At 49.6% G+C, this 27,936-nt stretch overlaps 9 protein-coding genes across 9 annotated transcripts; 4 read left to right on the forward strand and 5 right to left on the reverse strand.

Annotated features, from left to right (window-relative positions):
- Positions 1-131: 131 nt before the first annotated feature.
- Positions 132-1,973, forward strand: SLM5 (asparaginyl-tRNA synthetase; the record flags this gene model as incomplete). The annotated part of the gene is made up of 1 exon (XM_064895166.1): positions 132-1,973. The coding sequence occupies one exon, from the start codon at positions 132-134 to the stop codon at positions 1,971-1,973; it is 1,842 nt and encodes a 613-aa protein (XP_064757853.1).
- A 273-nt stretch (positions 1,974-2,246) lies between these two features.
- On the reverse strand, positions 2,247-4,703 carry LTR64_000784 (uncharacterized protein; the record flags this gene model as incomplete). Its single annotated transcript, XM_064895167.1, has 1 exon — positions 2,247-4,703. One exon carries the CDS (start codon positions 4,701-4,703, stop codon positions 2,247-2,249), a length of 2,457 nt encoding a protein of 818 aa, XP_064757854.1.
- Positions 4,704-5,027: 324 nt separating this feature from the next.
- LTR64_000785 (uncharacterized protein) lies at positions 5,028-6,140 on the forward strand (the record flags this gene model as incomplete). The annotated part of the gene is made up of 1 exon (XM_064895168.1): positions 5,028-6,140. The coding sequence occupies one exon, from the start codon at positions 5,028-5,030 to the stop codon at positions 6,138-6,140; it is 1,113 nt and encodes a 370-aa protein (XP_064757855.1).
- Positions 6,141-7,779: 1,639 nt separating this feature from the next.
- LTR64_000786 (uncharacterized protein) lies at positions 7,780-11,781 on the forward strand (the record flags this gene model as incomplete). Its single annotated transcript, XM_064895169.1, has 1 exon — positions 7,780-11,781. One exon carries the CDS (start codon positions 7,780-7,782, stop codon positions 11,779-11,781), a length of 4,002 nt encoding a protein of 1,333 aa, XP_064757856.1.
- Positions 11,782-12,288: 507 nt separating this feature from the next.
- On the forward strand, positions 12,289-12,818 carry LTR64_000787 (uncharacterized protein; the record flags this gene model as incomplete). The annotated part of the gene is made up of 2 exons (XM_064895170.1): positions 12,289-12,456; positions 12,516-12,818. 2 exons carry the CDS (start codon positions 12,289-12,291, stop codon positions 12,816-12,818), a joined length of 471 nt encoding a protein of 156 aa, XP_064757857.1.
- Positions 12,819-13,528: 710 nt separating this feature from the next.
- LTR64_000788 (putative NRPS-like protein biosynthetic cluster) lies at positions 13,529-16,807 on the reverse strand (the record flags this gene model as incomplete). Its single annotated transcript, XM_064895171.1, has 2 exons — positions 13,529-16,530; positions 16,786-16,807. 2 exons carry the CDS (start codon positions 16,805-16,807, stop codon positions 13,529-13,531), a joined length of 3,024 nt encoding a protein of 1,007 aa, XP_064757858.1.
- Positions 16,808-17,957: 1,150 nt separating this feature from the next.
- Positions 17,958-19,711, reverse strand: LTR64_000789 (uncharacterized protein; the record flags this gene model as incomplete). Its single annotated transcript, XM_064895172.1, has 5 exons — positions 17,958-18,185; positions 18,238-18,487; positions 18,539-19,126; positions 19,177-19,335; positions 19,392-19,711. The coding sequence occupies 5 exons, from the start codon at positions 19,709-19,711 to the stop codon at positions 17,958-17,960; spliced, it is 1,545 nt and encodes a 514-aa protein (XP_064757859.1).
- An 887-nt stretch (positions 19,712-20,598) lies between these two features.
- On the reverse strand, positions 20,599-22,318 carry LTR64_000790 (uncharacterized protein; the record flags this gene model as incomplete). Its single annotated transcript, XM_064895173.1, has 2 exons — positions 20,599-21,600; positions 21,653-22,318. The coding sequence occupies 2 exons, from the start codon at positions 22,316-22,318 to the stop codon at positions 20,599-20,601; spliced, it is 1,668 nt and encodes a 555-aa protein (XP_064757860.1).
- A 1,946-nt stretch (positions 22,319-24,264) lies between these two features.
- Positions 24,265-27,909, reverse strand: LTR64_000791 (uncharacterized protein; the record flags this gene model as incomplete). The annotated part of the gene is made up of 2 exons (XM_064895174.1): positions 24,265-26,723; positions 27,117-27,909. 2 exons carry the CDS (start codon positions 27,907-27,909, stop codon positions 24,265-24,267), a joined length of 3,252 nt encoding a protein of 1,083 aa, XP_064757861.1.
- Between the last annotated feature and the right edge of the window lie 27 nt (positions 27,910-27,936).

Consider the following 27,936-nt stretch of genomic DNA (forward strand, 5'->3'; position numbering starts at 1 on the left):
GCGCTTTCCGTTGCGGTGCCAGATACTGACCGCTGCGTTATGTGACTTGTGACAACCATATCATACATCACCATAAATTGTATCCAGGCTGTGATATATTTGCCTCGCGAGTCTCTCGTCGCTTGTGCGGTATGTCATGGCGCTGCACATCCTCTTTGAGATTGCGCCATGCAATTCGCCCGCCCTTCCTTTCATATGAACGTCTGGGAGGGAGTTTCTGTTCCTACAACCCGACACGCTACAGCTCAAACACTCCTGTCAAACGAGAAATAGTAGAACGGGATTGCTACGACCAATTGCCAGAGGGTGTGGAAAAAAATATCGATGATGTTAGAGCTGTAGCTGCAAGGTCGGATCTTGCGCAACTTGTATCGTCGAAAGCAGCTTTAAGACAGATTGCTAATGGACAAGAGGCTAAACGGCGAGAAATTGCAAGGTCGAAAGAAGATACCACAGAAGGCCATAGCAGTGAGGGCCCGCCGGACGAATTAACAAGTCGAAGCTGGGCGCTAGGTGACGAAGTTCAAGTCACCGGGCTCGTTCAGAGTATACGCAGGCACAAGAAGATTGCTTTCGCCAACATCTCTGATGGCAAGACTTATCAGACGCTACAGATCGTTCTGCTTCCCAAATTCGCGGACAAGTTGCACAATGGTGCATATGTTGAGTTGAAAGGAATGTGGCAGGAGTCGAAGGGCTCGGGCCACACCCACGAGCTATTGGTAAAAGAGTTGATATTCGTAGGCAGTTCTGACCTCGAAGCCTCTCCAATACAGAAGAAGAACATGACTGTCGATCATCTAAGAACTTTTCCACATCTACGACTGCGTATACCTTCTTACTCTCTAGTGAATAGGGTCAGAAGTCATGTTACTTCGGCTGTGCATAATTACTACAGCGTTCGTGGGGCCTGCTACGTACAGCCACCGTTGATTACCTCTAGCGATTGCGAAGGTGCTGGCGAAACTTTCACAATAACACCCAGGCTTAATCCTGCAGCTGACGCTGCTGGCATGCAATCGAAACCATCTCACTATTTTAGATCGCCAAAGTATATGACAGTGTCGTCGCAACTACATCTCGAAGCCTTCGCGGCTGAGCTGGGAGACGTATGGACTCTATCACCCACATTCCGTGCCGAGCAGTCTGATACGTCTCGACATCTGAGCGAGTTCTGGATGTTGGAGGCCGAGTTTCGACAAGTCACCGAAGTCGCAAAACTCACAGAAATGGTCGCTGATCTCATGCAAAAGATCATCTTTTCCATCTGGCCGAGCCCTGTGTGCAACGAACTCCGACAGTACTGGTCTGAGGACCACAATATCCAGGACAAAGGTCGAGTAGATCTTGATGCACGCTGGAATGCACTGGCATCGACCGATGCATGGAAGACTGTGACGTATAGCGAAGCCATGGGCAAGCTAAAAGACGCAGCGCAATCCGACTCGAAGTTCTTTGAATACAAGCCTGAATGGAACCAAGGTCTACAGCTCGAACACGAACGATGGATCGTGGAAAACATTGGCAAGAATTATCCTGTCTTCGTGACAAACTATCCAAAGAAGCAGAAACCTTTCTACATGTTGTCCAACGAGGACAAATCAGAAAGCGAACCCCAGCATGAGACAGTGGCGTGCTTTGACCTTCTCCTACCTTACGGTGCTGCCGAAGTCGTTGGCGGATCACTCAGAGAGCACAGACTAGAGCCACTAATTGCCAATATGAGAGAGAAGGGCCTGCTTCGACGACCAGCAGGAACCGACCAGAACCCGACTACAGAGGACTACCCATTCCTGCAGCCGGGAGAATCCTTGAATACATTAAAGTGGTACGCCGACCTTCGCAGATTCGGTTCCTCTCCACATGGTGGGTTTGGCATTGGCTTCGACCGCTTACTGATGTATCTTACTGGTATCAACAATGTGAGGGATATTGTGCCGTTTCCGAGGACTTTTGGCGTAGCGCATTGTTAGTGTGATAGAGTAGACTTGTATAACACAATGTAATAACTATACCACCGCTTAGAATGTTAGTGAAAGTGAATGAACACGACTCATGGAAGTAATAAAATCGAAGAGGCCAAAGCCAAACATCGTTCGTAATTCCGTCCACTATGTACATAAGTCTCCTTAACACCATGCTAAATACGATCAAACAGATTTCTCCTGTATGACAACTCTGTCGGCACATCTCGTACATATTCGTCGTCCTATCTCAACAATAATCCGCATCACTTATGTCCCAGATCAATCAATACTATCCTGTGAAACAACATCATCATCATCTCCCTCAACAATCGACCCAGGTACCGAAAATGTCGTCGTACTCTTCTCACCCCTCGCCGACCTCGTCCTACTCTGCCGTCGACTCTTCACAACAGGATGCCCATAATCATCCACATCCTCCTCCTCTTCACCATCACTATCCTCTCCTCTATAAAAGCCCCTCCCACGAGACTGTATAGCTTGTTCAAATGTCCCACTCGCGGTCCGCCTAGAACCGCCAGGCCGTCTAAACAGGTGTCCGCTGACGAGATCGTTCATGGTGGCGCCTCCTGCGATGCGTGCGAGGATCTGGACGACGAAGATGACGACTTCGATTGGTTTTACGACGGCTAGGGTTGCGGCTTTTTGGAGGAGGATGGTGGGGATTGGGGAGGTGGTGGGAGAGGGGGATGGGGGGCGGAGGATGGACGCTGGGGGAAGGGGGGAGAGGGAGCGGCGGCGGGTGAGGCGTTGGCGGAGTTCGGATCGGGTGTCGTTGTTGTTGGTGAGGAGGGTGTCTGGGACTGCGAGTTGGGTGTGGGTGGTTTGGGAAGTGGATGGATTGTGGTGGATGTAGTCGTTTATAGTGTCAGTGTCGTGCGCACAGTCGTACTCAACCGAAGCTGCTGTGACTGTCGCTTCTGACAGCTCACGTCGATGCTGAAATGATCTGGTGTTTAAAGTCCGGGGATCGAAATTGTTGCTTCCTTCGGTATCCTGGTCAGATTGCAGTGTATGAAATGAGTCTGTAGATACTATACTTTCAACATCGTCGTTGGTCTGCGTTCTTTGTAGACGATCAAAGATCTCTGAAAGGTCGGATGTTAATCGCTCATCCTTCTCGACACTCAGGTTATCTTTGCTCTCAGGTGGCTCCGAGGAAGTCGTTGAAGTAGCAACAATTACGGGCTCATGCGGAGATCCAGAGTCTATGAAACCATTCTCTTGTTCCAGTGCCACGAGATCTGATGCTCGGATTGTCTTGACCGGAACCTGGGTTTCATTCGCAGGAGATATCGATTGAGTAACGTTGGTGCCGTTTGAAGCTGTAGTAGTATCAAGGTCGGAGTTTCCGTGGGTAACAAGCTCCTGATCGATAGTGACGCTTGTTGCAAAAATTTCTTGTGGTTGAGGCTCACGATTATCCTCGGGCAGGGGCTCACTGAGCTCAACATGATCACTACTTGACGATTGTTGCTGCTCTGGCTCTGACTTTGAGTCAGTCACTGCATTTCCGATTGTCGAATCTATTGTGGGCTGGTCTTCTGTGCCAAAGTATGGTAGAGATTGGCTCTCTGGACTTGATCTCGACTGCGTGTCGTGCTTCGGCTTGAATCGTTCAAACAGCCTGATCTGGTCCTCGACCCTAGATGAACGCCGTAGTCCTGCGGCTGTAGGTCTCTGTTTGAGTTGTTCAGTATCGGACGGCACATTGCCTTCACGAAGAGCTATTGTTTCAACGTGTTTCAGAGGTGACCTAATTATGGGTGCGGTATGACTTTCTCGGTCGCTATCTTCAACTTCCGAGTGCTGACTGCTTTCCTGTCTGTCCGACTCACTATCATGACGCTCAGAGTCGGTGTTGTCTTCACCCGAAGCGTAGTTGACGGGCGACTCGGTACGTACATCTGGAAAGCTATAGCGAGCAGACGATATAGGTGTGCTTGCAGTACGGGGCCTCTCCATGTCAATAGCATCCATAGATCTGGAAGGGAAAGAACTAGGTGGCATAGCTCTCATACTCATGGTTCTAGTATTCTTCCTTGGTCCTAGCGGCGAGTCCACGACGGGAGTGTTGGGAGTTATAACTTCCTTTCTCTTCCACGTTCCTCTCCTCTTTGGTGTAATGGCGTCTTCGGGTAGATCGACCTTAAAAGCTCTGATGAAAGGGCAAGGCGTGTTCTCGAACTTCAAAATCTTGGCTATGACCTCTTTGAATTCACTGACTTTCTCCTTGTCCTCGGGTTCTGTACTCGGAAACTCGATTCGTTGATAGCGCAGCTTTCCGACTCGCATGACAAATTTCGACTCCCCATCTACACACCAACACTGAGAATTTCTCATAATCGTATGTATGAAACTGGCGCCGGCCTTCATGAAGTGGACCGAGCCCTGCACCTTCTCGATAATGAGTTTTCCTTTAGCGGACAGGGTCTCGGTTCGCGACCGCCATGGTAAGATCTCAATCGCGTCTATAGGATAATCTGCATCTGTGTGGGACTTCTTCGTCTTGTCGAGTGATTCCAGAGCATTGGTGGGCGGCTGGAAGAGGTAAATCCGAACGTTGGGGTGGGAGTATAGGACATTGGCGTCGGCATCCTCCTTGGAAAGAGCTGCTCTCTCATGAAAGGAAAGACTACGCTGGGGCAGTGAAGCGAATTGAGAGGAAGACCTGCGAAAGCTCGACGGCCTTTCGCCAGTGATGGGTGACGATGCCATGCTGCATCTTTCCAGTGGCCTCAGCGCAAAAAGAGGACGCGATTTGTTTTCTATGTGTCAAAGTGTTTCTCTCACCGTTTGCAACAGATCTCAAGTCATTCTGTGTCGTTAAGGGGCATCAAGAGCAAGTCCATCCCACTAACCACCACTTGCACATGGTTCACACTTCCGCAACTGGAACAGTTGACCCTTTTTGCGACAAGCACGTGATCGATCAGGAGTGACGTATATTGAACGTTTACGGTACGACGCAAAATCCTCACAATTCTGCAATATTTCTTTTTCTGGGGCAGGAACTGGTATACAGTGCATTGGTAGGCCACCATGTCGAACTTCGATCCTAATGCTATAATTCGTGGCGCACAGCTGACCCTCGTGGGTGCGAATCGCGCTCTGCAAAACCCGGGCCTCTTTACAACGGACCACTATCGCCAAGCAGCAATAGCAGTGTGCGCTGGCCTGGCAATCCGTATCATCCTCAACGTGCCCATATATACTGTCAAAGCCTTTATCTGGGTCATCTCTGTATTCGTCAACCTGGACCAAGAGACTTGGGACGAGACAGTGGTTAATGGGTTGGATTTCATCTCACGGCACGTTCTGCAGATACCATTCTTCTTGATGATGGTCATGAGCTCAATCACGCCAACGTTGGACAATGTCTTCATGGATAGTCTTCGCTGGGTTGATCAGACATATGTTCAGAAGCACAAGTCCGATGATCCTTCTCACCTCCGGGCCATGTACTATCCACCCTTGAAGATGTACTCAGATCACGGAGCCAACGAGAGGAAGGAGCGACGCAGCTTTTTGGATGGTGTCATTGTGGTCGCTACCCGCTATGGTAAGAAAGCAGCTATTTCCTTGGCCATCTATCTCTTGACCTTCGTGCCGAAAGTCGGACCTCTGGTTTTACCAGCTGCCTCTTTCTACACTTTCAACAAAGCAGTTGGTCCTATACCTGCCGCAATAGTTTTTGCCTCCGGTCTTGTACTGCCAAAATCGTACATGGTATCTTTTCTCCAAACCTACTTTGCCTCTCGAAGCTTGATGTCACAGCTCCTTCGACCTTACTTCGACCGAATCCGTTTCACGAAACAACAGAAAAAGATATGGTTTATTGATAGAAGTGGTGTCCTGTTTGGATTTAGCCTGGCCTTTGCCATCATGGTCAAGGTCCCCTTGTTGGGTGTTCTCATCTATGGCATTGCAGAAGCATCCACGGCTTATCTAATCACCAAGATCACGGAGCCACCGCCTCCTCCTGGCGATAATAAAGAATTCATTGAGAGTGAGGTCAGATGGAAGAATAAACACTTGCTGTTGAATCTGCCTTTGGACAAGCTGGATGCGTACAATGCTAAGCTAACGGGTGCGGATGAGGTATCGAAGCATGCAGATCGTGTTGCTACAATGCCTGGCAAGAAGTTCTCTTGAAGCTCCTGTTCATCGCAGAGATAGTGTCACTCCTCCAGCTAGCACTACTCGTTCCTAAATTAAAGTATGAAATGGAAAATACACGTTATACCACCAGAAGTCTGCACTTGTTGGCAACTATAGCGGTCGTTGGTACCGAGTATAGTGTCAGCGGCTTCTCCAGATGTAACAGGGTGAAAGTGAGCATTGTGAGTGGTTGCGGAAGTCTTTATCAATCAAAACTCCCAGGTATGGGTTTTGGTGCTGCAGATGGTCCCGGGCTATAGGCTCCGAACTTGTTTCCCATCATGGCGTCCATTCCGCCGGGCGAGAGGCTAGATCCAGGAAGTTTATCGCCTGCAGACATGCCTCGCTGCGACAGGTCAGGGCCGTCAGGGAGCCCACCAGCAAGACCTCCTGGGTTTGGTTTCATTCCCACATCATGGGCGTCAAGTTCCATGGGCCGCGTCGAACCCTTAGATGGAACTTGAAAATCTGCATCCTCAGCATACATGTCCTGATCGCCAGTCATGCCCTGTTTCTTCCGCTTCCTCTTGTCCCGGTGATGTTTTGTCCACCAGACTATCACCATTAAGTTGATTACTGATGATGCTGCCAATATTGCGTACAGGGCTTTCTGGATCCCCGAAGTGTTGACCATCATCCAGCATTCGCTAATGGAATCAATTTTGTCATCTGATGCGGACATTGTAAACAGCCAGCAGAATGGTGGTGCTGCGTGTGCTGTAAGTAGTAGATTATGGATCTTGTGATTGAAAGGTGCTCCAATGTTTTGTTCTATCGCAGTTGGAAATTTCCAGCTGTAAAACTCGGAACGATATCTGCGAGAAGATATAGTTTGGACATTTGCCAGATGAGTCTTGCACAGGCGTTGTATATATACAATCGCACACTGCCAACGCCACCGCAGCACCTCCTTTAGTCAGACCCCCTGCGTCTCTGTGAAGGCGATGAGCATGCCATCAAGCAGCGAAACAGCTTGTAATCGACTCTTACTTTATTACTCGGGCACAAGAAGGCCCCACGACGAGTCTTGGCAATCGTTGTCAGCTTTTTTACACTCATCCCAGGCTCAGAGAACACGGTAAATCCAAGCATGAAGCGTGTACGATCGTGAGTGTAAGCAATGCTTCACTATCGGTCAGGGACTGTAGTACTCGCTCTTACCGTCTCTCATCCACCTATGTTGCCAACAATGGCTAGCTTTACATCCTGCGTATCATATTGTACATCGGGGCCACTAACATATCTCACGCGAACTGCTGCCAGCTCACAAACTTCGAAGTAAAAGACAGTGCATTCGGAGTCGCGACTGCAACTAGCACGTTGTCAAAGACCTGGGCCTCTGAACTTTCAAAGACCTAAGTCTCTGGACTTCTACCCTTCATGGTTTTCGAAGCTTCTATGTCAAAGTCGATACTTCGTTAGTCGCAATAGGTAGGAGTTTTAGCAGTAACACGAAATTCGCTTGGCCTACGCAATGTGGACTCAAAGTACTACTGGAACGCGTTACACGTTCCACATTCCGCGTTTAGTGCTTTACGCGTCCGCGTCTTCGAGCATCTTTACTCAATGCTAGCAATATTCATAGATCTTCTCTAAGCATGTATAGTTCAAGAGTTTAGGTAACAATTACAAGATGTCTGGTACATTGTCCTCTCAGAGCTCGAGCTCGTCGTCTCCAGATACATCGCCAGCAATAGCACCTGCGAAAAGGAGTGTGCGAGAATTGCTTGCTGAACTAAGCGACTCGGACGAAGATGTTTCCAACCTGACAACACGTAGACAAGAAAAACCAAAGTCACCGTCGGCAATTTCCCACAGTGATGAGGCTAGTGACGAAGATGATCTCCTAGTTGGAGGTGGAAGGTTAACAGCTCGATTGGCAGGTGCCGTCACGTCGGACAGAACTAGCACCAGCAATGAGCCGTTAGCTACAGATCCGGTAACGCGCTCTCTTGAACGCGAAGGCGAGGATGAGCCAGCTCTATCACGAAGGCAAAGTAGTGACGAAGAGGAGTTCAGGCCAAAGAAGAGAATGCTTCTGAAGAGGAAGAGGCAGACAACTCCCAGCAATGACCTCACTACAACTCAGCAAAGCGCGATACGTGACCCTTCTCCCTCCACAGTATCGATTAGCAGTCCTCTGTTTGTCTCCTCTCCAGGAAGAAAAGAGACGGCCACATCTGCAGGCAAGTCAAGGTTCCAAGTCCTTGTCGAAAAAGCTAGGAATGAGAGACTGGCTCGCGAAGAGGCCGAGCAAGCAAAGCAGGAGGCAAGGCAAGCCCAGTTGGCCGTCAAGAGTCCTGAACGACGCGGGAAGCGAGGCTCTAGTCCAGCTGACGACTCTGGGGAGGATAGTGATCGATCTGAGATTGCCACAGCTAAGCGACTCACCAAGGATGCAAGGCCAACGCGAAAAGCGAGCAAGAAAGCTCTCGAAGAGATGAACAGAGAAACTCAACGCATGCATCGTAATATGCAATTGGCACATCAGGCTACGACTAAGAAAAAGTTCACCAAAGAAAGCTTCTTCGCCAGTTTCAATCACGCCCTGCCCACCACTACTGAAGTAGCAGATCAGCTTGACTCATCCAGCTCTGTGCCCCCTTCTGATGCGGAAGCTGTACGCTCTCACACGACCCCTCCCACAAGTCCTCTACGCAGTCCTGTGAAAGATACGTCCTTACCGGTCGTGGTTGATCAGGCCGTGGATAACGAACATGCCGAAGACGATACATACAACATTCCCAACCTACGCGCTATTGCCTCTGCCCGAAAACTTAAGGCTATCTCTAAAGAGCAAATGGCAGCGCCAGATACGCAAACTTTACCTCCGACCCGCGTACTGATCGACGCTCACCATGACAACGATTCTGATTCCGACATCGAGGTTGTTTACGAAAAGGCATCGAAGCGAAAGTACGCCGCCTTCGAGAACTTGCCAAAGAGAAAAGCCAGACAGACACAATCTCACCTGGCTCTTCGCTCTCTGGCCCACGTGAAACCTGAGAAAGACGGTAAGTCGTCCATCTCCAGAGCTGATATGGCCCCTTTTTTGCTGCGTGCTGCAAGGATGCAGGCTCTCGAGGAAAGGAGAGCCAAGATCGACAAGCTCAAGGCCGCAGGTGTGGTTGTACAAACAGTTGAGGAAAAGGAGCAAGAAGAGGAGGAGCTCGAGGATCTTGTTGAGCGTGCCAGACAGGAAGACGAAGAGATAAGGAAACGGGAGAAGGAGCTTGCTAAGAAGGAGGGTACTTACCAGAAAGATGCCCTCGATGATGACGATAGTGACGAAGACGACGAAGACTTCGATCCCGAAGATCGTGAAGATGCTCAATCTGGTTCAGAAGAGGATGGCGAAGACGATGGACAAGACGCAGACGATGAGGAGCCTCAACATAATCCTCTGGTTGACGAAAGTGCATCAGAGACAGAAGACGAAGCTGCGTCCGACATTGAGCCAATGATTGGAGCAGACAATGCCGATGGTGACGATCTTGTTGATCCAGCTCAAGTAAAAACGCCAATTATCAGTCGTAGTGCTCGGCCAATACGGGTCATCCTGGACGACGACGAAGATGAAGAAGAGCCTGCAATCCTGCAGAAGCAGTACTCTCCGTCTTTACCGCCGGCTCGAGAAACACCCCAGTCCCTGGTTCGATCAGGGCGCAAAGTCATCCCTGGTCTGCAACACTCTGATGATCTGCCACTAGGTCTCACTCAGGCGTTTGCAGCCACTATGGCAGACTATCAGACACCAGGTGATCGCGCAACACAAGAACAAGACAGTTTGGATATCTTACGCGATTTACCTTCACCACACATCGGCATTGTTCCACGCCTCAACCGCGCCGAGTCATTAGACATGATCAGTGAATGTGTAGCTGACTCGCAACCACAATCTATGAATCTCGATCTTGCTCTCTCCCAAACCCAGCAAATACATCGATCTCCGGCAATCGCAGTCCACCGCTCCCAGACACCTTTCGAGCCAACCCAAGATGCCGGCTATCTTTTCAGCCCATATACTGGTAACCGGTTCGGTGAAACCCCAAGCACGAGGCCATATTCAACCGAAGAGACGATTGATCTGCCACAAGTGGAGGATAGTCCTATACCACGTCGAAAAGGTAAACTACAACGAGGTCGACAAGCAGAAGACGAAGAAATCAGTGTTGATACCACTACAAAATCTGTATTCCACGTCATGAAAGTAGCTGCAAAGCGTGGGATACGAGATGAGTATATGAAGAAGAAGTCAGAGGCTCGTCGGGTGGTCGATGAGGCAGCTGAAGAATCGGACGACGAATATGCTGGCCTGGGAGGAGCTTCTGATGACGAAAGTGGAGAAGAGAACGAAGAAGATCGACGAATGATCGATGAAGACACTCAGGTTGGTCGAGGCGATGAAGCCAAACTCGCCAAGCTGCATGCTGATCGTGAGCGCGAAGCTGATGCAGCTGGTGTGTCAAAATTGCTCAAGGACATCACCACTGGGGCTTTGCGACGCAAGAGAGGCGCAGGCGATGATCTGGACTTGTCAGACGATGAAGACGTCGCTACTCGACGACAGCAGGCAAAACAGCGCGAATTTGCCCGAATGCGCAGAGAACTACTGAAGAACGAAGCCGTAAGCAAGATCGCCGAAGATAAGAGGAAAGAAGCATTTCTGCGGAGTATCGAGGATCGTGATGCAGATGACGAAGGCGATGATGAGTTTGATCAGCCAGAGACCTCACTTGAAGTTGACTCACAAGATCAATCGCAGCCGAAGACCGGCGAGGGTAACGAGGGGAACCGAGCCGACAGCCAAGCAACGACATCTTCAGTGGCAGCTCTAAAGCCCCTACGTGAGTCTCAGCTAAACATTGGCGCTTTTGACCATCGGCGGGCAAGAGTGGCCGTGAGTCAGAAACCTGGTACTCTGGCTGAGATTCGTGAGTCGGTATCTTTCCTGATAGAGGAGCCCGAATCTCAAGCAGGCTTGCTGGATCTGGGACTCTCGGATTCAGAAGAAGAACCAGAAGCTTACGTCGACCTTGATCGTCACTTCCAGCAAGCCGAAGCAGACGAAGAGGACGAAAAGGAAGACCTTGGTGATTTTGTGGTTGCCGATGATAATCGTGATAGCGGCTCAGAGTTTGTTTTCAAGAAGCCAGAGCTACCAAGCACGGGAGGGAGTAGAGCACCTTACTCCGAGCGACGCACAAAGGCTGTCAATGTTGTGGATCGTTTGAGCCTTCGAAAGCAAACTTCGTCCTCATCCTCAATTTCAGGCTCCGCTAGCGAATTAGCTTTCTCTATCAAAGCTGGAAGCAGTGGCTTGAGCGGCGTCCCGAGTCTCCTCCGACGAGCTACCACGAACTCGAGCTTGAGTTCAGTTTCTGGTAGAGGCAATACTTCCAATACTGGTGTAGTAACAAACGAGCCTGAAAGAGGTAGTGCTGCTCAAGAGAAGGAATTTGTACGGAAAGGAGCAAACACGAGCAGGAACGCTATCAACTACCAAGGTAGACAGAATTTGAAGGAGGAAAAGATGAGCGCCAGGGCTGGAATTGTAAAGCAACAGCAGCAGAAGAAGACGAAGAAGAATGGTAGCTTTTTGACTGGGTTGTTCAGGGGGGACACGTGGGCCTGAGTCGACTCATACCTACAGCGTTCATAGAATGATACTCGAACACATTGACCTCACCGGCGGTTCTTTCAAAGGTTTCCTGGACCGAACTAGCGTGCTCACAGACATTGAATAACTGGAAGTCCTTCGTATACGGGCAGATAATCTTCGTGATTCATAGAAGGTACCTGTGAGGTGCCTTATTCGAGCACTGACTTCAGGCACCAATCACTAATGAGTCAACTGTGGGGCACTCTGCTGAGATCGCCACTGGTTCGCTGCGTCACTTCGCCGAAAGCACCAGAAAGCGTGACAATCGGCGGTTCCTTCCCTCACCACGGCGTTTGGTATTTGACTCAGCCTCTCAGCTAAATTCATAACACAACTCAGTACAATTATTCTTTGCATTCTTCGCCTCAGAAACACAATCCTTTCTCAAAATCAAGCCAACCTCTCAACACCTCCCGATAGTAATACACTCACCTCTACACACCCACAGACCGCCACTTTTACATACTCTACACCGTCAACATGTCCGAAGAGTGGGATAGCGTTACCCGCATTGGTAGCAAGGTCCGAGCTGGTGGCGGCACTGCTCAAGACCGCGAGCGAGTCATCAAAGGTCGATCAGCCCTCAATGCAGCTCAACGATCAGGTGCTATCGTAGGCACAGAAAAGAAATTCGGCACAACGAACACTGTAAGTATTCAATAACTAGCAGTCACGTTCTTTGATACAGTCACTAACACTAAACGCAGGGCTCACAAGGCGAAGGTCAACGCCTAACCAAAGTCGACCGAAGCGACGATATCGTCCCAACCAAGACCGTTGGCTCAGTAGTCGGCAACGCAATCAGAGACGGCAGGCAAAAAGTTGAGCCAAAACTGACGCAGGCCGATCTCGCGAAGAAGGTCAATATTACACCTAACCTGCTACAAGACTACGAACGAGGTACCGCCACACCAGACCAGAAGATCCTTGGTAACCTCGAGAGAGTGCTCAAGATCAAGCTGAGAGGAAATGATATCGGGGCGCCTAAGACGCTGGGACCAAAGAAATAGAGGGTTTATGCTCAAGAAAAAGGCATATATGCTCTAGTTTTGGTTTTGAAGATTTCTCAAGCGTTTACGTTCTATTTGTGAAGGAATGAAGGGTGGAGAGGTATACGGGTGCAATTGTTGAAGACTATCAATATCGCGGCATGGCAAGACACACTGTTTAGATCCCTGGTTGCTGTTGTCCTCCTCCAATCAAGAGAACCGACACAGGTCGAGGCCTGAATCGTGTGGACACTATAGCAGAAGTATGTCTGCGAATGACAAGTCAGTCATGGCATACCAGCAAACTCAGCCTTTTTCAGCTCGTCCAAGTTCTACGACGTAACACGTGCTTGAAATCTTGCTTTGTGAAGCTGTATATGTATTTGCCTGGTAAGCGCTGTCTAATTGCCCAAATAGCACTCAGAAGAGGCGGTCCAGGACGAAGGCCGGTCACTCCGAATTCGAAGATGAGAATTCAAAGCATGGGAAATTTATGTAGACACGTCTAGGCAATCAAGAGATATATCAACGCGACATGCAGATTCTTATAAAGCTTTTTAAGCAGAAAGAAAAGTTTCATTCCTAAACGGGCTCGCTATGTACAAATGCTCTAGATCCTCTTCTAAAGTCCAAGCACTCATCCATAGGCCATTTTTGAACGCCGTGGTATATATGCATGGTTACCATCGTGAACGCCAACCAAAAAGTCACACTTCCAACACATGCAGATATCATACGCTCCAAGAAGTCATCAAGAACTGCTTCACAAACCTATTCACCAGATCTTGCGTCAAAGCAGCACAATCCCTGATCGCAGGAGATAGTTCCTCAACAGCCTTGGTCTCATAGTCAAGACCCGCTTTCGCCTCCCTGTCGTGGTCGTACTTGCTCGCGAAGAACTCGACGAGCTTAAAAGTAGGATTTGCCTCGACGTCTGGATTTGATTCACGTAGACGCTGGATCCATTCGCGTTGTGGGACTTTTTCGAATGTTAGGCCTGCTTGTTTGAGATTTGGTAGGAGGTCTTGTGTCCAGTGGAAGGTGTTGGGGTTGACGACGTTGAAGAATGCTTTGGAGGAGCCGGAGAGGGAGATGTCGTTGACTGAGCTTGCGACTACGTCGACTGGAAGCCATCGTGGGCGTTCGTTAAGGGTAGGTAGGGCGCCGATGGTGGTTGCAGCCTGTAGCATGAGGGGAATGGCTTCAGTGTCGTTCCAGATGCCGTGCGTTTGATCAGCGACGATTTGGCCAACACGCAGGACTCGTGCTGCCATATCTGTTTGCTGTGCTGCCTTGGCGATGATGTGTTCCGTCACGAGCTTAGATTGGGCGTAGCCCATGGCTTGTGCGCATGCCAGAGACTCTGGAAGGGCTTCAGGCACGATCGGGCCAGGAGTTCGAGCGACTGTGCTGACTGAGGAGCAGAAGTTGAACGATGCTGGTTTTGGTGTTTGTGCAGCAAGGCAGAGGAGCATTAGATTGCGTGCACCAGCAATACAGTCGTCTTCGAAACTGCTCAGACGCTTATTGAAGTTGACTGACCAGGCACAATGGATGAGAGACGCAATGCCTGACTTGAGATGGCTGTAGACATTGGCATCGAGGCCAAGATCTTCCCGAGCAAAGTTCGATGGATATGCCGTGATCTTCCTGCGCAGCCGAGGCGAAAGCTGGTGAAGAGCCGCTCGGTCACCAAGGGAAACAAGGACACGACTCATAGCAGCCTCCTGAGATGGCGCTCGAACAAGACAGCAAACTTCCGAAATATCAGACTTGCGTGCAAGTTGTGCCACCACATGAGCACCTAGAGACCCTGTGGCACCAGTTACGACAACGATCTTGCTACTCGGTTCGTTGATCGAAGGAACGTGTGCAGGGAAGATACTGTGCTTCTCAATCAGTCTCTGCATCTCTTCCTCCACGTTGTCGTTTGCGGTAGTTGAAGCACCACCTTGTTGTATGCTGATTATGGCTGCTGCAAGCTTGGCTATACTTGGTTGTTCGAAGACGATGTTTTGTGGTAGTACATTGCCATTGAGCTGAATTTCCTGCAGGATCGTGCCGCGTAATCTGCTTGACTGGAGAGAATCGACGCCGAGTGAGAACAGATCTGTGTTGTCAGAGACTTCAGCGACGTCAATTCCGGGTACAAGTCTTGCAATGTTCGTTCGCAGATAGTCTCTCAGCTCCGCTTCACTGAGAACCAGGGTACCACTCGTAGAGGCCTCGAGTTTTTGATAGACAGCTTCGATCTGAGCTGCGAAAGACTTGTAGAATGCTTGTCGGATCAGTGTCCCCTTATCAGTTTGTGGATAGACTGTGCCAGCAGGCAGAACAGTTATGGTGTCTCGAGTTATCTGGGCGTAGGCAGCGGTTGATTCGTTCTCCTTCTCGATTGATTCCCAGAGTCTATCAACCAAAGTCTCAGCATCAATCTCCGCACCAGCCTCAGAAGCAATAATCATCATGCCTAGACTCGCTTTGCCCGATCCGAAGATAACTGCATCTTTGACGAGTGAATTTTGACGGACAGCCATTTCCATGGGGATTGGTATCGCCTTCTCGCCGTTCATGAGGACAATTGTGTCATCCAGTCTCCCGCCATATTTCCAGGCATGTTCGATGGTTGCATGTGGTTCAAAGAGATCTTTCGTAGCATAAGCGCCATCGTCTCTGTTTGTCGCAACCAATGATGGCCACCCTTGTGTTATGACCAGTTCGTAGAGATTGCCACCTCTTTCCTCGAATCGTGCATAAGGTTGAAGTTTGTCATGTACACGAACATAATTCCACGCTTTGTCGCCGCTTGGTCTGAAGGAAGTCATGAGCTGACCTGTTTCTGTGGTGCCGTAATGACTGATGAGGTTCACACCGTGCTCGACCAACAAGTCTCCGAGACCATCAGGACAAGCAGATCCACCAAACATGACGACTTGCATTCTGGTAAGCATTTGAACACCCTCCTCGCTCTCGCTAAGAAGCTTAAGTGCATAAGGAACACCATAGAAGATCTCGAAAGAGTATCTTCGACCAATATCGAGCAAGTACTGGCTCGTCAGCGGCAATGAGGCATTGTACATGAAAATCAACTTGTTGGAAGTGAATCCCCTTAGGACACTACTCAACCCATGTGCGTGAAAAAGAGGTAATGTGATGAAGCCCTTCATGTTCATATTATTCTCGTAATTCTTAAGCGCCGCTCCATGAGTCTGGTAGATAGGCTTCGGCAAACCAGTAGATCCAGAAGAGTGAATGATCCAGCTGATTTTCTTGCTTTCTTCGTCCAGATCAAGGTTTTGTTGAGGAAAGAGCTGATCCGACACATCTGCTTCGACTGTATCGTATAGGGATTGTGGCACGACCCCAAGCACATTCAAGCTTGATACCTGTGCCTTAACATTGGCTATTGTCTTTGCAAAACTAGGGTCTATGCAGATGTTCGAGCATTTGGTGGACTGGAGAAGAGAGACATAGGCGGCTTCGGATATCCTCGTTGACAGAAACAGGACAGTAAAGCCCAGCCTGCTCAATGCGAGTACAGTAGTGAAGTAGTCCAGTGAAGATGGTCCTAGAATCGCTACTGCTGTTTCCTCGCTAGTCGAATCTGGTCGTAATGGTAACTGCGATGCCAACTGACGAGCGGCGGCATCTGTGAAAGTGTCGATCTGTCCATATGTGTACTCAACATAGTCAACGCCTTGTGTTGGATAGCCCAATATTGGCTGGTCTCGTGCTGTTCGCGCTCTGAGAGATATGAGTTCTGAGATTGTTCTTGGTGTGGCTGGTGCTGGAGATGTAGGTGGTGTTGGTACCTCGATAGTGCTCACCAACGCGGAAGGCTTCACCTGTGTGTCCAGGGCTACCGGTAATATGTTAACTTGTGCCATATCGACAAAGAGTTATTCACAGTGGTAACATGAATGCCTCAATGATGGTGTGGGAATGGTCACACTCGAAAGAAACTGAGTCTTAAAGAAGTTTTTCTTACCTGGAGGTGTTCCATCTGCCATGGCTGATCGAGATCCTTGCTTTACAGCATTGGTCCAAGACTGCTTGTCGTGGTGGGCAATACCAGCTCCGGCGGCAAGTACTTCAGCGGAAAGACCGATGCACTGCTAGATTGTGGAGAGATTGAGCCCGCACGAGGCAGTGGCGGAATGGAGAAGCCGGGGGTTTGCAGCGTCCAGGCTCTCGAGCTTTTATCCGTCGGCTGGCGGCTCGCGGACCATCTCTGAGAGAAGTCGTGATGAACTCGCCTTTTCGGCAAGCGAGCCTGGGAAAGAGTGGATAGTAGTCATGCCTTGAAGAATTCAGCGCTTAACAAATCCGTCAGCATGCAACGAACTTTCCGCAGAGTCAATGCCGTGTGTGAGGTCCTGGTAATCGGCCAAGTGCGAGTCATTCAGAACAATCGCGTTTGTGGATATGACTCGGAGCTGAATTGACTGGAACGTGGTGATTCATACGTGAAGACTTGAATCCGAACAAAGTCGACCAAAGATATGTCGCGTGATCAAGATGCTAGGAATGATGTTCTTGTGTAGCGCATATGTCGGGCGTGACAAGCTGCTTGCTGATGCAGACGCGTCTATCGTCAGCTGTCAGGTACAACAGTTCAGAGAGATCACCATTAACTAGCACAGCAAGGCACTAGCGAGTGCTCAGAAATGGCAGTCCGTAACTCGTGTTGCCTCAACGAAATTGCTCCAAGGCTTTCTGTGTATATTTACAGAGTATGTTAACTGCAAAGGTCGTGCTTGCCACTGATACGGAACGGTCTAAGCTTGTCGTGCCTGGAAAGTGGTCACGAGACGGCTTAGCCTACCGAAATATATTCGCATGCTTAGAGCTTCAGACATGTCTGCGAAACCACGCTGCCAAGCTCCAAATCCATACGCTTTTGTGCTACTTGTATTAGGGTGCGCGAATTGTTCTGATGGGGAGCCTTCATTGCGAACAGAAAGTGCTGGTCTGAATGGTACAAATATATCAAATATATGTATACGTATATGTGGGTGTATATATACATATATAGCGAGAGAGAGAGAGGTATAGATAGATAGATGAATTCTGGGTGAGACAATCTATTGTGCAAAACATCGCCCTGGCCTCCTCTCCTTGCAGCTCTGAACACTGCAGACGTGTCCATGCCCAACCCCTCTATAGCTTGTGTCTGAAGAGTGGTGACCTGTCACCCATGGCTGCAAGTTGCTCATCAGTATATTGCGATCGGACCGACTCTTCTGAAACGGCGTCTCGCTGCTTGTTAATTCTCCAGTATGAGTACTCAAGGAACAGCGTGCTGCAGACTGTCATAGCTGCTAGTCCAAGACCAATACCGAATCCCAATGGGTATCCTTTGTTCTTTTCTGAGTCAAGGAACATGTACTAAGACTTCGTTAGCAAAATCCTTGAGCGGCATCAACGTAAAATAACTCACCGATCCAAGAATACCTCCGCAATTGCCTAAAGCTATGTTTAAGGCGAGGCCCATCCCGCGCTTGAGGTCATTTGCAAACTGGCCGCTGATCCAGGCGGACCCTGCTGGGTTGGTCGGATATTGTCCCACACAGATGAGGACGACACCAATGTAGCAGGCCGGGATCTGAGCCTTGATGTGTGGCGCCAGGGGTAGAAGGATACAGAAGCCGACAAGGATGATTGACATTGGACCCACAACGAAAGGCATTCTGTTCAAGGTCAGCTCGAGAAACACAAGCAGGCATACAGCTGTGGCTTACCTCCAGCCCGATTTATCGGAGAAGTAACTCATTATGAGAGCAGATGCGGCACCTGCAACATATGGTGGGATCGTCAGCAGCTGAGCTTGAGACGAGGTGTACCCCATAGATTTGGTGATGGAAGGCATGGTGAACTTGAGTCCGTAAGCGCAAACCGAGGCGGTGAATAGGATGAAAGCCTGGAGGTAGATCTTGTAGTCGGTGACGAGCTCTCTGAGGAGACCCCACTTGAACTTCTCAGCGACTTCGCCATGGGCATTGACCTTACCACCCTCTTTGACAGTTCGCTGAAGCAGGAGATATTTGATCTCCTCTTGGCTGAGCCATTTTCCGGACAGTTCTGGAGAGTCGGGCATGTAAAAGTATGTTACGAAGCCAATGAGGACCGTAACCGCACCTTCCAGGACGAAGATCCATGCCCATCCTGGTAAGTTGCCAAGGCCATCCATTTTCGCGATAGCGAACGCCAGTAGGCCTGAGACGGCGCCTGACAAGGCGCTTGCACAGTAGAAGAAAGCAATTCGTAGTTGCAATTCTTTATTGGCGTACCAACGTGTGATGAGGTAAACCGCGCCAGGGAAGAAGCCGCTAGTTTTGCCGTTAGTACAGCCAGACATTGACAACGCCAATGGACTTACGCTTCAGCAACTCCCAGAAGGACTCTACAGACCATAAGACCAGCGAAATTCTTTACGAGGCCAGTGAAGGTCATGATCAGGCCCCATGACACAACAAGAATGGCCAGATATGTGGAAGGTCGTTTGAACTTCTTCAGGATAACGTTAGAAGGAACCTCACTGTAGAGATTTAGTATTGAATTCTCTGGCCTCACAAAGATGGTGCCATCACTGACAGTAAAATATATGGTATAAAGAAAATGCTCAGCGCAATATTGTATTGGACTCCCGTCATGTTCAAGTCCTCGGTCATACCCTCGATCTTGGCGTTACCGATGTTTGCTCGATCGATATGGGCTGCGAGGTAGAGGCAGAAGAGGAAAGGTACTAGTCGAAAGTCGATCTTTCGTAGCATCCTCTTGTGATCTGGTGAGTTTCCAAACTCTTCGTAGAAGAGTGCGTCGTCGTCGGACATGCCAAGTTTCGCATACTTGTTGGTGATCTCAATCATGTCGACCTTTTCGAGGTCCTTCTCGAGGACGGTTGTGGAGGCCATGATGGTTGAGCTTGTCAAGTATGTTTTGGAGTAAAGATGTGAAGGACACACAGAGCTGCTGATGTGCTCGAGAAAGCCTGGTTGTGTTGGTAAAGCAAATGTTGATGTGCTGGCCTTATGTATTAATGAAGTGAGTGCTCAGACTCTGGGTACCGTAATATCTTCCGACGGTTGAAGAGCTCCATTCCAGTCGCCAAGAACTCGCTTGCACCACGAATGCGGAGGTGCGAAGCGGAGGAGATACACCGTATGGTCCGGGGAAAATAATGGCACAGGAAGGAAGGGCATGACAAAGTTTCAAAGACACGTCCAGGCAGAAAGAAGTGGTGGGATGATCGTCCGCCGGCTCGAGGACACGATCCGGAAGTGCTTGGCACAACGCTAAAACAAGCACGGTGTGGAGCTCGCCATCCAGTCAAGGCAGGCTTCCAAAGCTTCGAGTCGTGGTGCGAACAGCAGGGAGAGTCTTCTTCAGCTTCCAGCTCCCTAGCTTGGTCCGGTAGCCAGCTCGATGCATTGTCGCCGGTAGCAACATCGGCAAAGGTCGTGTTGAGCCGTATGTTACTGTACTGTGACGAATGATTGAGGTATCGATGCTGCGACAGCACTACTACGTTCGATTATGCTCGGCCTGGACGGACCCATAATTGCTCGAGGCAGTGTAGTTCTGAAGAATGACATGCTCCGACCCCTCAATACGGACACAATCGCACCGGCGTCGTGGTGAACTGAGAGGATTCCGTCACAAGCCGTTTGGCCTAACCGAGCATCGGCATCTTCAAAAGAGCCTAGTACAATGGCTGGTTATGTGACATGTGGCCACAGATGATCGTCTTGTACAAACCCACCTTATACAAGAGTTTCGAGAAGGGGCCTGGAAGCCGTATTTAGCTTTCTTCCATTTTCACGTCACCATTGGTAGTCCCATTAGCGTGCTTCCCGTTCGTTTCGCCATTCACTGATGGTCCACAAACGCTTGGGATGTCTCTTAAGCCGTAGAACAGAAGGTATGCCTCCTGTCTGAGAACTTCCTCAGTCGTCGTTGCGCTCACAATCTCATCGTCGAACTTGAACCATTTCATCTCTTTGCCTTCTCCAACTGCTACACGGCAGAACGCGTAGTAGTGGCCAGTGTGGGCGTGATCACCCTGATGCACAACCACACATTCTAGATCGTAGATGCAATGTTGTCGATCTCGATAGGAGCCATTCGGCTGTGCATGAGTGGTGTAGGGATGCATGTCTAGAACGAGAGGAAAATCAAGTTTGCCTTCATACTTTTCAGGCGTGCCGATCAGGGAGGATACAAGACCGTTCGACCCAGTCGTAGCACCCGGCGGCTTCTTCATACCAAAGCGCTTGACATGCATTGTCAAGATAGCAGGCAGTTTTCGTACACGTGTACATTTCTGGGCCGTGGTCTTGCGCTTACAGGTCTGGCAATCTATTTGCTGGGACTCTTGGAATAGTGCTTCGGGAGATGTGTATGCTTTCAGACACTCGGACAGGGTAGGCACGGGTGGCGGTAGTTGTTGTACTGCAGCTGCAGCAGCTCTTCTATTTGCAGCGTTTGCTGAACTAGCGGGTGGAGGAGCTGATGCGGCTGCAGCTTCCTTCATTAGCTTTTTCTTCCTCTTCTTCTGTTTCTGAAAGTCGAGATCGATCGAGGAATACTCGGATTCAGTGGTTGTCGTTTTGTGACAAACGTCACAAGCCACATCGGATAAGAAGCGGCCGTAGAAGACCTTGTGGAAGAAGCACAGACAATGTTTCTTGTGATTTGGTTTGAACGCTGGATTCTGTGAAGGGTTTACGGCAGATTCATGGAGTTTATCAATAATGATAGTAAACCACTCTTGTGCATCCTGTTGACCCTTGCCGGACATGATCTATTCTCTGTTAGCTCAATCTGCCTCGTCGTCTCTCCTTTCGTAGACGTACAGGTATGTGCTTCCATGATGCGAATAGCAAATTGACAGCATGGGCAGGAACTGGCTGGTCAACTGTGTTGGCATCGGAAAAGACCTCGGTCATAGCACAGGCTACACAAGTTTTCTGCTCCTTGTCTTCTGCTAGCTCGTCCTCTGAATCGTCGGAGTCGTTCTTCTTCTCGGGCTCTCTTGAGATGGGGCATGTATGGACTGGATGGCCCATACCTAGAAAATACTGTGCAAGAAGATTGTTGTGAACCATCATCTGCAGCACAGCATTCATATAGCATGTCTCTCCTAGGTTGAACAAGCCTCGCACACCTTCCCGACCACAAGGCTTAGGTACGGTGTTTGTCGAGATATAGGTTTCATCTTCCTCTGATAGTTGAAGCTGTTTGCGTTTTCGAGACTTGAAAGTGCTTGGGTCATACACGAGATCGCGACACCTCATACAGTATAGATGCTTTGCATTAACGGCAAAGCCATGTTTGGTTGCCTCATGGTGCTTATTGAGTGTGATGAATGAGCCAGTCTCCTCGCAATCGAGGCAAGTATAGTGCACAAGGTCTTCGAGCCAATTCGAACGCGACTCGCGAACTGATTTAATGGTGTTCAGGATGTCCCGGTTAAGATGTTCACAGCCATACGAAGGCATGTATGGGGGGCAACGTCCCATATTGGGGTAATCCTCTGCAGATAAATCTAGCTTTCCATCAGCCGACTCGGATGGTCACTCCCAATATGCTGCAACGAAAGTGTTGCCAAACGCAAACAATTGATGTTGTTGCTCTTAGATGCTGCTTGTGGCGCTGATTCCGTGATGTTTGTATCGTCCACGTATGGCTGATTTATGAGATGCAAGATTACTCGAGAGTGAGTTGAGCAAATCCGAAGTCAAGAAAAGCGTGCTTGCATTTTGTGCATCTTAGCGCGTAATTAGCAGGAGCGGCTGGAATTAAACAAACGAGCCGATTGCCACTAATTATGCAAGCCCAAGGACGAATGGGAAGAGGCCAAAGGTATTTACGGAATACATTAGATGCCTTAACGCCTAATTGTCTGTATGAAAACGACCGATGACCCTGACCATTTGAACGAAGCGTGCGGGTCGACAGGGTATCGTTGCAATGAGCTGGTCTGACAATATCGCATGAAGAAGGAGCCAAATCGGTCATGCACTTCTAAGCGAGCGCAACTCGTAGACTTTACTCGCATTTCGGCGCGTTTGACCATGCTTGTTGCCAACAAAGTCCAAGCTGTTAACGAAAAAGGCGTCTATCTGCGGATATCCACGTGATCAAACTCAGCTGCCTCTAATTTCAACCAGACTGTGACTGTGCAAGACCATAATTGGTTTCTTGCCATCAGCTACTGTCTCGCACCTCTTCCACGAGCTCTACTAGACAGACCGCCAGTCCCTCCTCTCGCCCCTCGTGCAGAATTGCTAGCACTTGACCCGCTTCTAGCAGGTATGGCAGTCTTCCTCACCGTGCTTGCTCCTCTAACAGCTGCCCTACCTCGCCCAGCAGTTCCAGGTTTAGCATCATCCGGAGCGATCGTCCTCCTCCTAGCAGGTGTGGCTCTTAGACTCGCAAATGTGGTGTCAGATAGCATTGTACTGTCGACCTCGTTCGTAGTCGCCCCTGTTGTGCCGATAGCGCTTCTTGTCGGCGTCCTTGCCGCGACAGTAGTGTCACCTTCACCTCTTTGTTTCGCTTTCCACCGCTGTATAGACTCTACCAATGGTTGTTCAGGCCAGTCGACCACGAATGCATTCATTTCCAGCCCGTATAGAAATGCTGCAAAGTTTTCTGAGAAGCGGGACAGTGATTCGTGCACGAGCTGTAGATGTAAGAGATTTGACTCGAGGTCAGCTAGCGAATCACTCAATTCTGCAAACTGCGGTTCGAGGCAGTCAAGAGGAGATTCGCTTGACAGATGAGAAGCATGGTTCCTGGACGACCGCAGACTGGCTCGAGAAGACGGACGAAGAGGCGTCGTGGGTCGCAACGGCGGGGTTCTAGACCTGATTTCAGGTGCAGACATCACTCTTGTTGGTGTATCCACGAGACTTGATAGAAAATCAGACCGGAGCGCAACGTAGTACTGACTGCAACATTGAATGATTATCTGATACTGTATTAGGAAATTTGTGTGTATTGAGCCACGGTCGAGCGTCGTGACTGACGCGTGACGTCATCTTGTTGATTCACTTCTTAGATGGATTATCTGAGCACTCAAACATGGTACTAGTTGTAAGCCAGAATCTATCTGAAGTCACGCATATACATCTTCCATCGCACTCCACTCCACTACCACACATTGCTGCTATCGAGTTTCGTGTGCAAATCTTCGAGACCAATTGGAGAGTCGTCTCACAAGGAGGACGCCAGGGGTATCATAATACAAAAAGCCAGACCATATGCGTAACGCCTTCCAAAAGTGTTGCCAGCATTCCTAGCGAAGAGAATTTGTTGTAAAGTCGCATCGTGTTTGCACCGAACTCGCAAAGCTTGTTGGGCAGTGCTCCTTCCAAAGTCCAGTGATAAATACCCGTCGTATGGAACATCTTGAGTTATGTTTGGTGTCAGCCTGATCGCGTTGATTTGTTAAAGGTAGCACTCAATCATCATCCAGCTCAATGACATCTATAGCACTCGGTCCTGCGATAAACTGTCTATCGGTCGTGGAAGCTGACGCAGCTCGTCTCGCAACTGCTTCCATTGGCTCGACAACGGCTGTGGCAGATCTCTCAACCTCGCCAGCTGACTCCGCTCGTCCGACTCTCCTGTTTTCTGATTGCCCTTCTGATTTTGCTTCCCAGGTCCCATCTTTCTTCACGATGATAGACCGCACGTCTTTCTTGTGCTCCTGAGCAATCTTTTGTACCACTTCCTGCAAGAACCCATCAAGAACCAGGCTGCAAGGTCTGACATCTTCTTTACATGTCCCCACAGGACACCGCCACTCGTACACACTGGTGAGGGCATCTTTGTAATCACTGTTTCGTGATTGGAGAAACATATTGAGATCGAAGCAATTCTTGTGTCTACACGTCTTGCCACGTACTGGGCGCGATATCATTTTCGAGGAGAACGGGTCGGTAATTGAAAGCGTGGTAAAATCAGTAACCATCTGAACGTCGTCGTCGGCAACACTCAATTCTTGTGACTGCATTTCTTGCAAGATCATGCGGAGAGATTCTCCTGCCTGAATGGCGACTGGCATCTCTGCAATTTGGGCTTTATTTCGAAAGGCAATTGTTTCAATCGCGAGCCCATATCTCCTCGCTGATTCACCCTTCTCTTTGTAAAGTGATACTGTGACATTGTTGGTTCCTGCCTTCACAAACGGAGTTACATCTATGGGCAAATCGCGTTTAAATTGTCGCTTGCGTCTGATGTCGAGAAAATTATCGTTCAAAGATATAAATATGTGCTCGGGCCAATAAGTTTGCAGTGCCGCCCATTCAGCCTCTTCTACTGATACACTGCTTGTAGACTCGAGAAGAGCACATCGGAGATTGAATAGTACAGAATTGTCACTCAGTACTCGTTTTGGTATACGCAAGGAATCGTCGGACTGAATGACATCAGATTTCCTGCTAATGAGTTCCTGAGATATGCTACATTCGAATGAGAAGAACTCCTCGGTTGAGTCAAAGCTGCATGGACTGTGTGTACATGATTCAATGAACTGATAGAGATTTGGTGGTGCGCCAGTCTTGTGGCCCTGGACTTCAGTAGCAGGCTGACGTAGATAGAACTGGTGAAGAGCTTCCTGCTCAGGCGCAGGATTGCTGAGCACTGCTGGTATACTATCAAGGTGCGGTAGCAGCATGGCTTGTGGTGGCAATTGTGTCGACCTAAACGTGTATTGACGATTCGAAGTAGAAACACCATCTTGTGCGCGACCAGGGGCTGATTTCTGAGCCACCGGCTGTGCGATACGATTGTGTTGCGATCGCATGAATTGAGTTTGGATTGGCCCAGCACCATCGACGTGGAGGGCTAGTGAAGCTGCCGTGTTTGCCCGAGCGCTAGGTGTTTGACCACTTCGGCTGTATTGGGACTGGTTCGCAGCGTGTGTTGGAATTTGACGGGATTGTGGTGGTGTGGTTGTCGTTATAAACTGTCGTTGAGGGGCAAAGCGCGATGACACTGACGCAGCGCCGTTAACAATGTCCGCGTATCCAGTGGCTTGACCTTGAAATATTGGCATTCCAGCACTACTCATTCTAGGTTGCACTGGAGGAGCTTGCATAAATAGCGAAGGTCTTACGTTTGGTGGAAAGACTGCTGCAGGCCAATGCCGAGCCATAAGCTGCTGGTAGGAGTTAGCAAAACTCTCCACAGACTGCTGTAGTGACGCCTTCTGGTTGCCATCGCCGGGTCTATAAACTTCGGCAATATGTTCTCGCTGGCTAAGGGTGAAGAGCTCCAAAGCAGCAGCTTGGAAGGCTGATGGCGCATGAGGGTGCAATTGACGCTCGAGGGTGCTGAATATCGCTGTCGGTAGGATCATCGAGGTAGGCAATTGAAAGGTCTCATTGATTTCGCGAGCGCTTGGTGGAAGTTTACGAGTTAAGCACTTCTGACGGAAAGATTCCCAGAGCATACCCAACTGTGGGAGTATATAGCCAATTATACTTATCCATTGACGTAGTTCAGGTACGGCTCTCAAGGAATAAGTCGAGTTTGGCCAACCAGCCAAAAAGGCGACAAGCTCTTCAGACATGGCGCGGTTGGAGCCGAAGAGAAGTTGGAAAATTCCCAAACCGGATTCACATGAAGAATCCAAGCCAAGCTGAACAAGACAGTCCGGCTGGATGGTCCAGGCGCAAGTGAGCTGGTTTAGAAGAAGGAAGAACAAGTCGTTGTTTGTGCAGGCGTCCCTTAGCCAAGGTATACGCAACTTGTCTGCATTACTTGGCACAACAATACGTTTGCTCATGTCGGTAAGGTGGATCTCGAGGATGGCAAGGTAAGATTGACCTTTTGTTGCCGTGGATGAAGCAGCATGTGTTGCAGGAGATTGAGGAGATGACGCTTGGGGCTGCAAAATCCGGCGGACATAGTTATCTGGCAGATATTGGTCATTGTAAGGTGGCACTGCAGCCTGAATTGTTGTTGGTTGATGTGCAATGTGGTTATTCTGGAGTGAGAGAACGACATTAGTGGGATAAGCGGATTGTTGAGGATTTCCCTGCTGAAAACGAGGCGACTGATTCGAAGGTACAGTTGTTAGTGGTTGAGGACCATGCAGTGCTGTATGGATAGGTTGAGTACTAGGGGTATTTTGCATTTGCGGTGAATGCCTTGGCGAGTCTGACCTCAGTCTGCTTCGTGGAATAGCCTGCGCGGTACCCTCCAATGACCTTTTACGGTGAAGAGTCGGAGGAGGATGAATCAGTGGGGAGGCGGCTGGGGTGAGGAGGCCGACAGCAGTGAATTGAGGTGAACTGTGCTCCGTACGTCGCGGGTCGTCAGCACCCGTGGAACTGGCCTGGGTTTGAGGTGCCGAAGTCGCTACACCTGAGCTGGATCGGTAATGAGCGGCTGACCATTGAGGAGAACCATTCTGTGGCCGTGCAGTGATGGAGAGCGGTGATATGGCATGGTTGCTAGGCTGGGCAGGTTGATAAGGAACTTCCATTCTTGTAGCAGCAGCGATGAGTTGAGAAGTCGTGTTGCCAGGACGCTGTACAGCTTGGAGCGTTTCGAGATGCTGCCGTGACGGCTGTGTAGGTCTTGCTTGCCTGGGCTGCTCAGTCTGTGGTTCTTGCTGGGTCTGGGAAGCCGTCAAATCAACTATTTCGATTTCACCCTGACGAGCAGGCTCAGCTCTGAAGTCTACAGGCTGCCCATTGAACTGCTCAGTGCTCTCTTGAAGGACTTCCCTCGGTGCTGCAGCAGGCTTCTCTGTAGGTTCTTCTAGATTCGTAGTAGTCGTCGAAGCGGTCGGATGCTCTGGAGGGGTATGTCCTTCAACGGATAGGAACTGGTAAGAGGGCAGACAGGGCACAACAGGTCGTGACAGGTCCGATGCGGCAGGCACTATCTTTTCGGCAGGTTGCGGATTTGAACAGTGTTTTGGCACATGGTGACTTGGGATCGGGCCTGGGCGAGTCTGAGGTTGGCCTTGTAGCATCCAGGATCGCTGATTTGTGCCCAGGAAGTGATTAGTAGTCAAGTTGGACGTAGCGACCTCATTACTGGCTGCGGAGGGCGAGACAACGTGCTGCCTGCCGCGATTCGGACTCTGCATGGTTCTTCACCCGACGATGAGAGTGGC

Source organism: Lithohypha guttulata, assembly GCF_036872675.1.
Source record: "Lithohypha guttulata strain CCFEE 5908 chromosome Unknown scaffold_1, whole genome shotgun sequence".
Classification (NCBI taxonomy): Eukaryota; Fungi; Ascomycota; class Eurotiomycetes; order Chaetothyriales; family Trichomeriaceae; genus Lithohypha; species Lithohypha guttulata.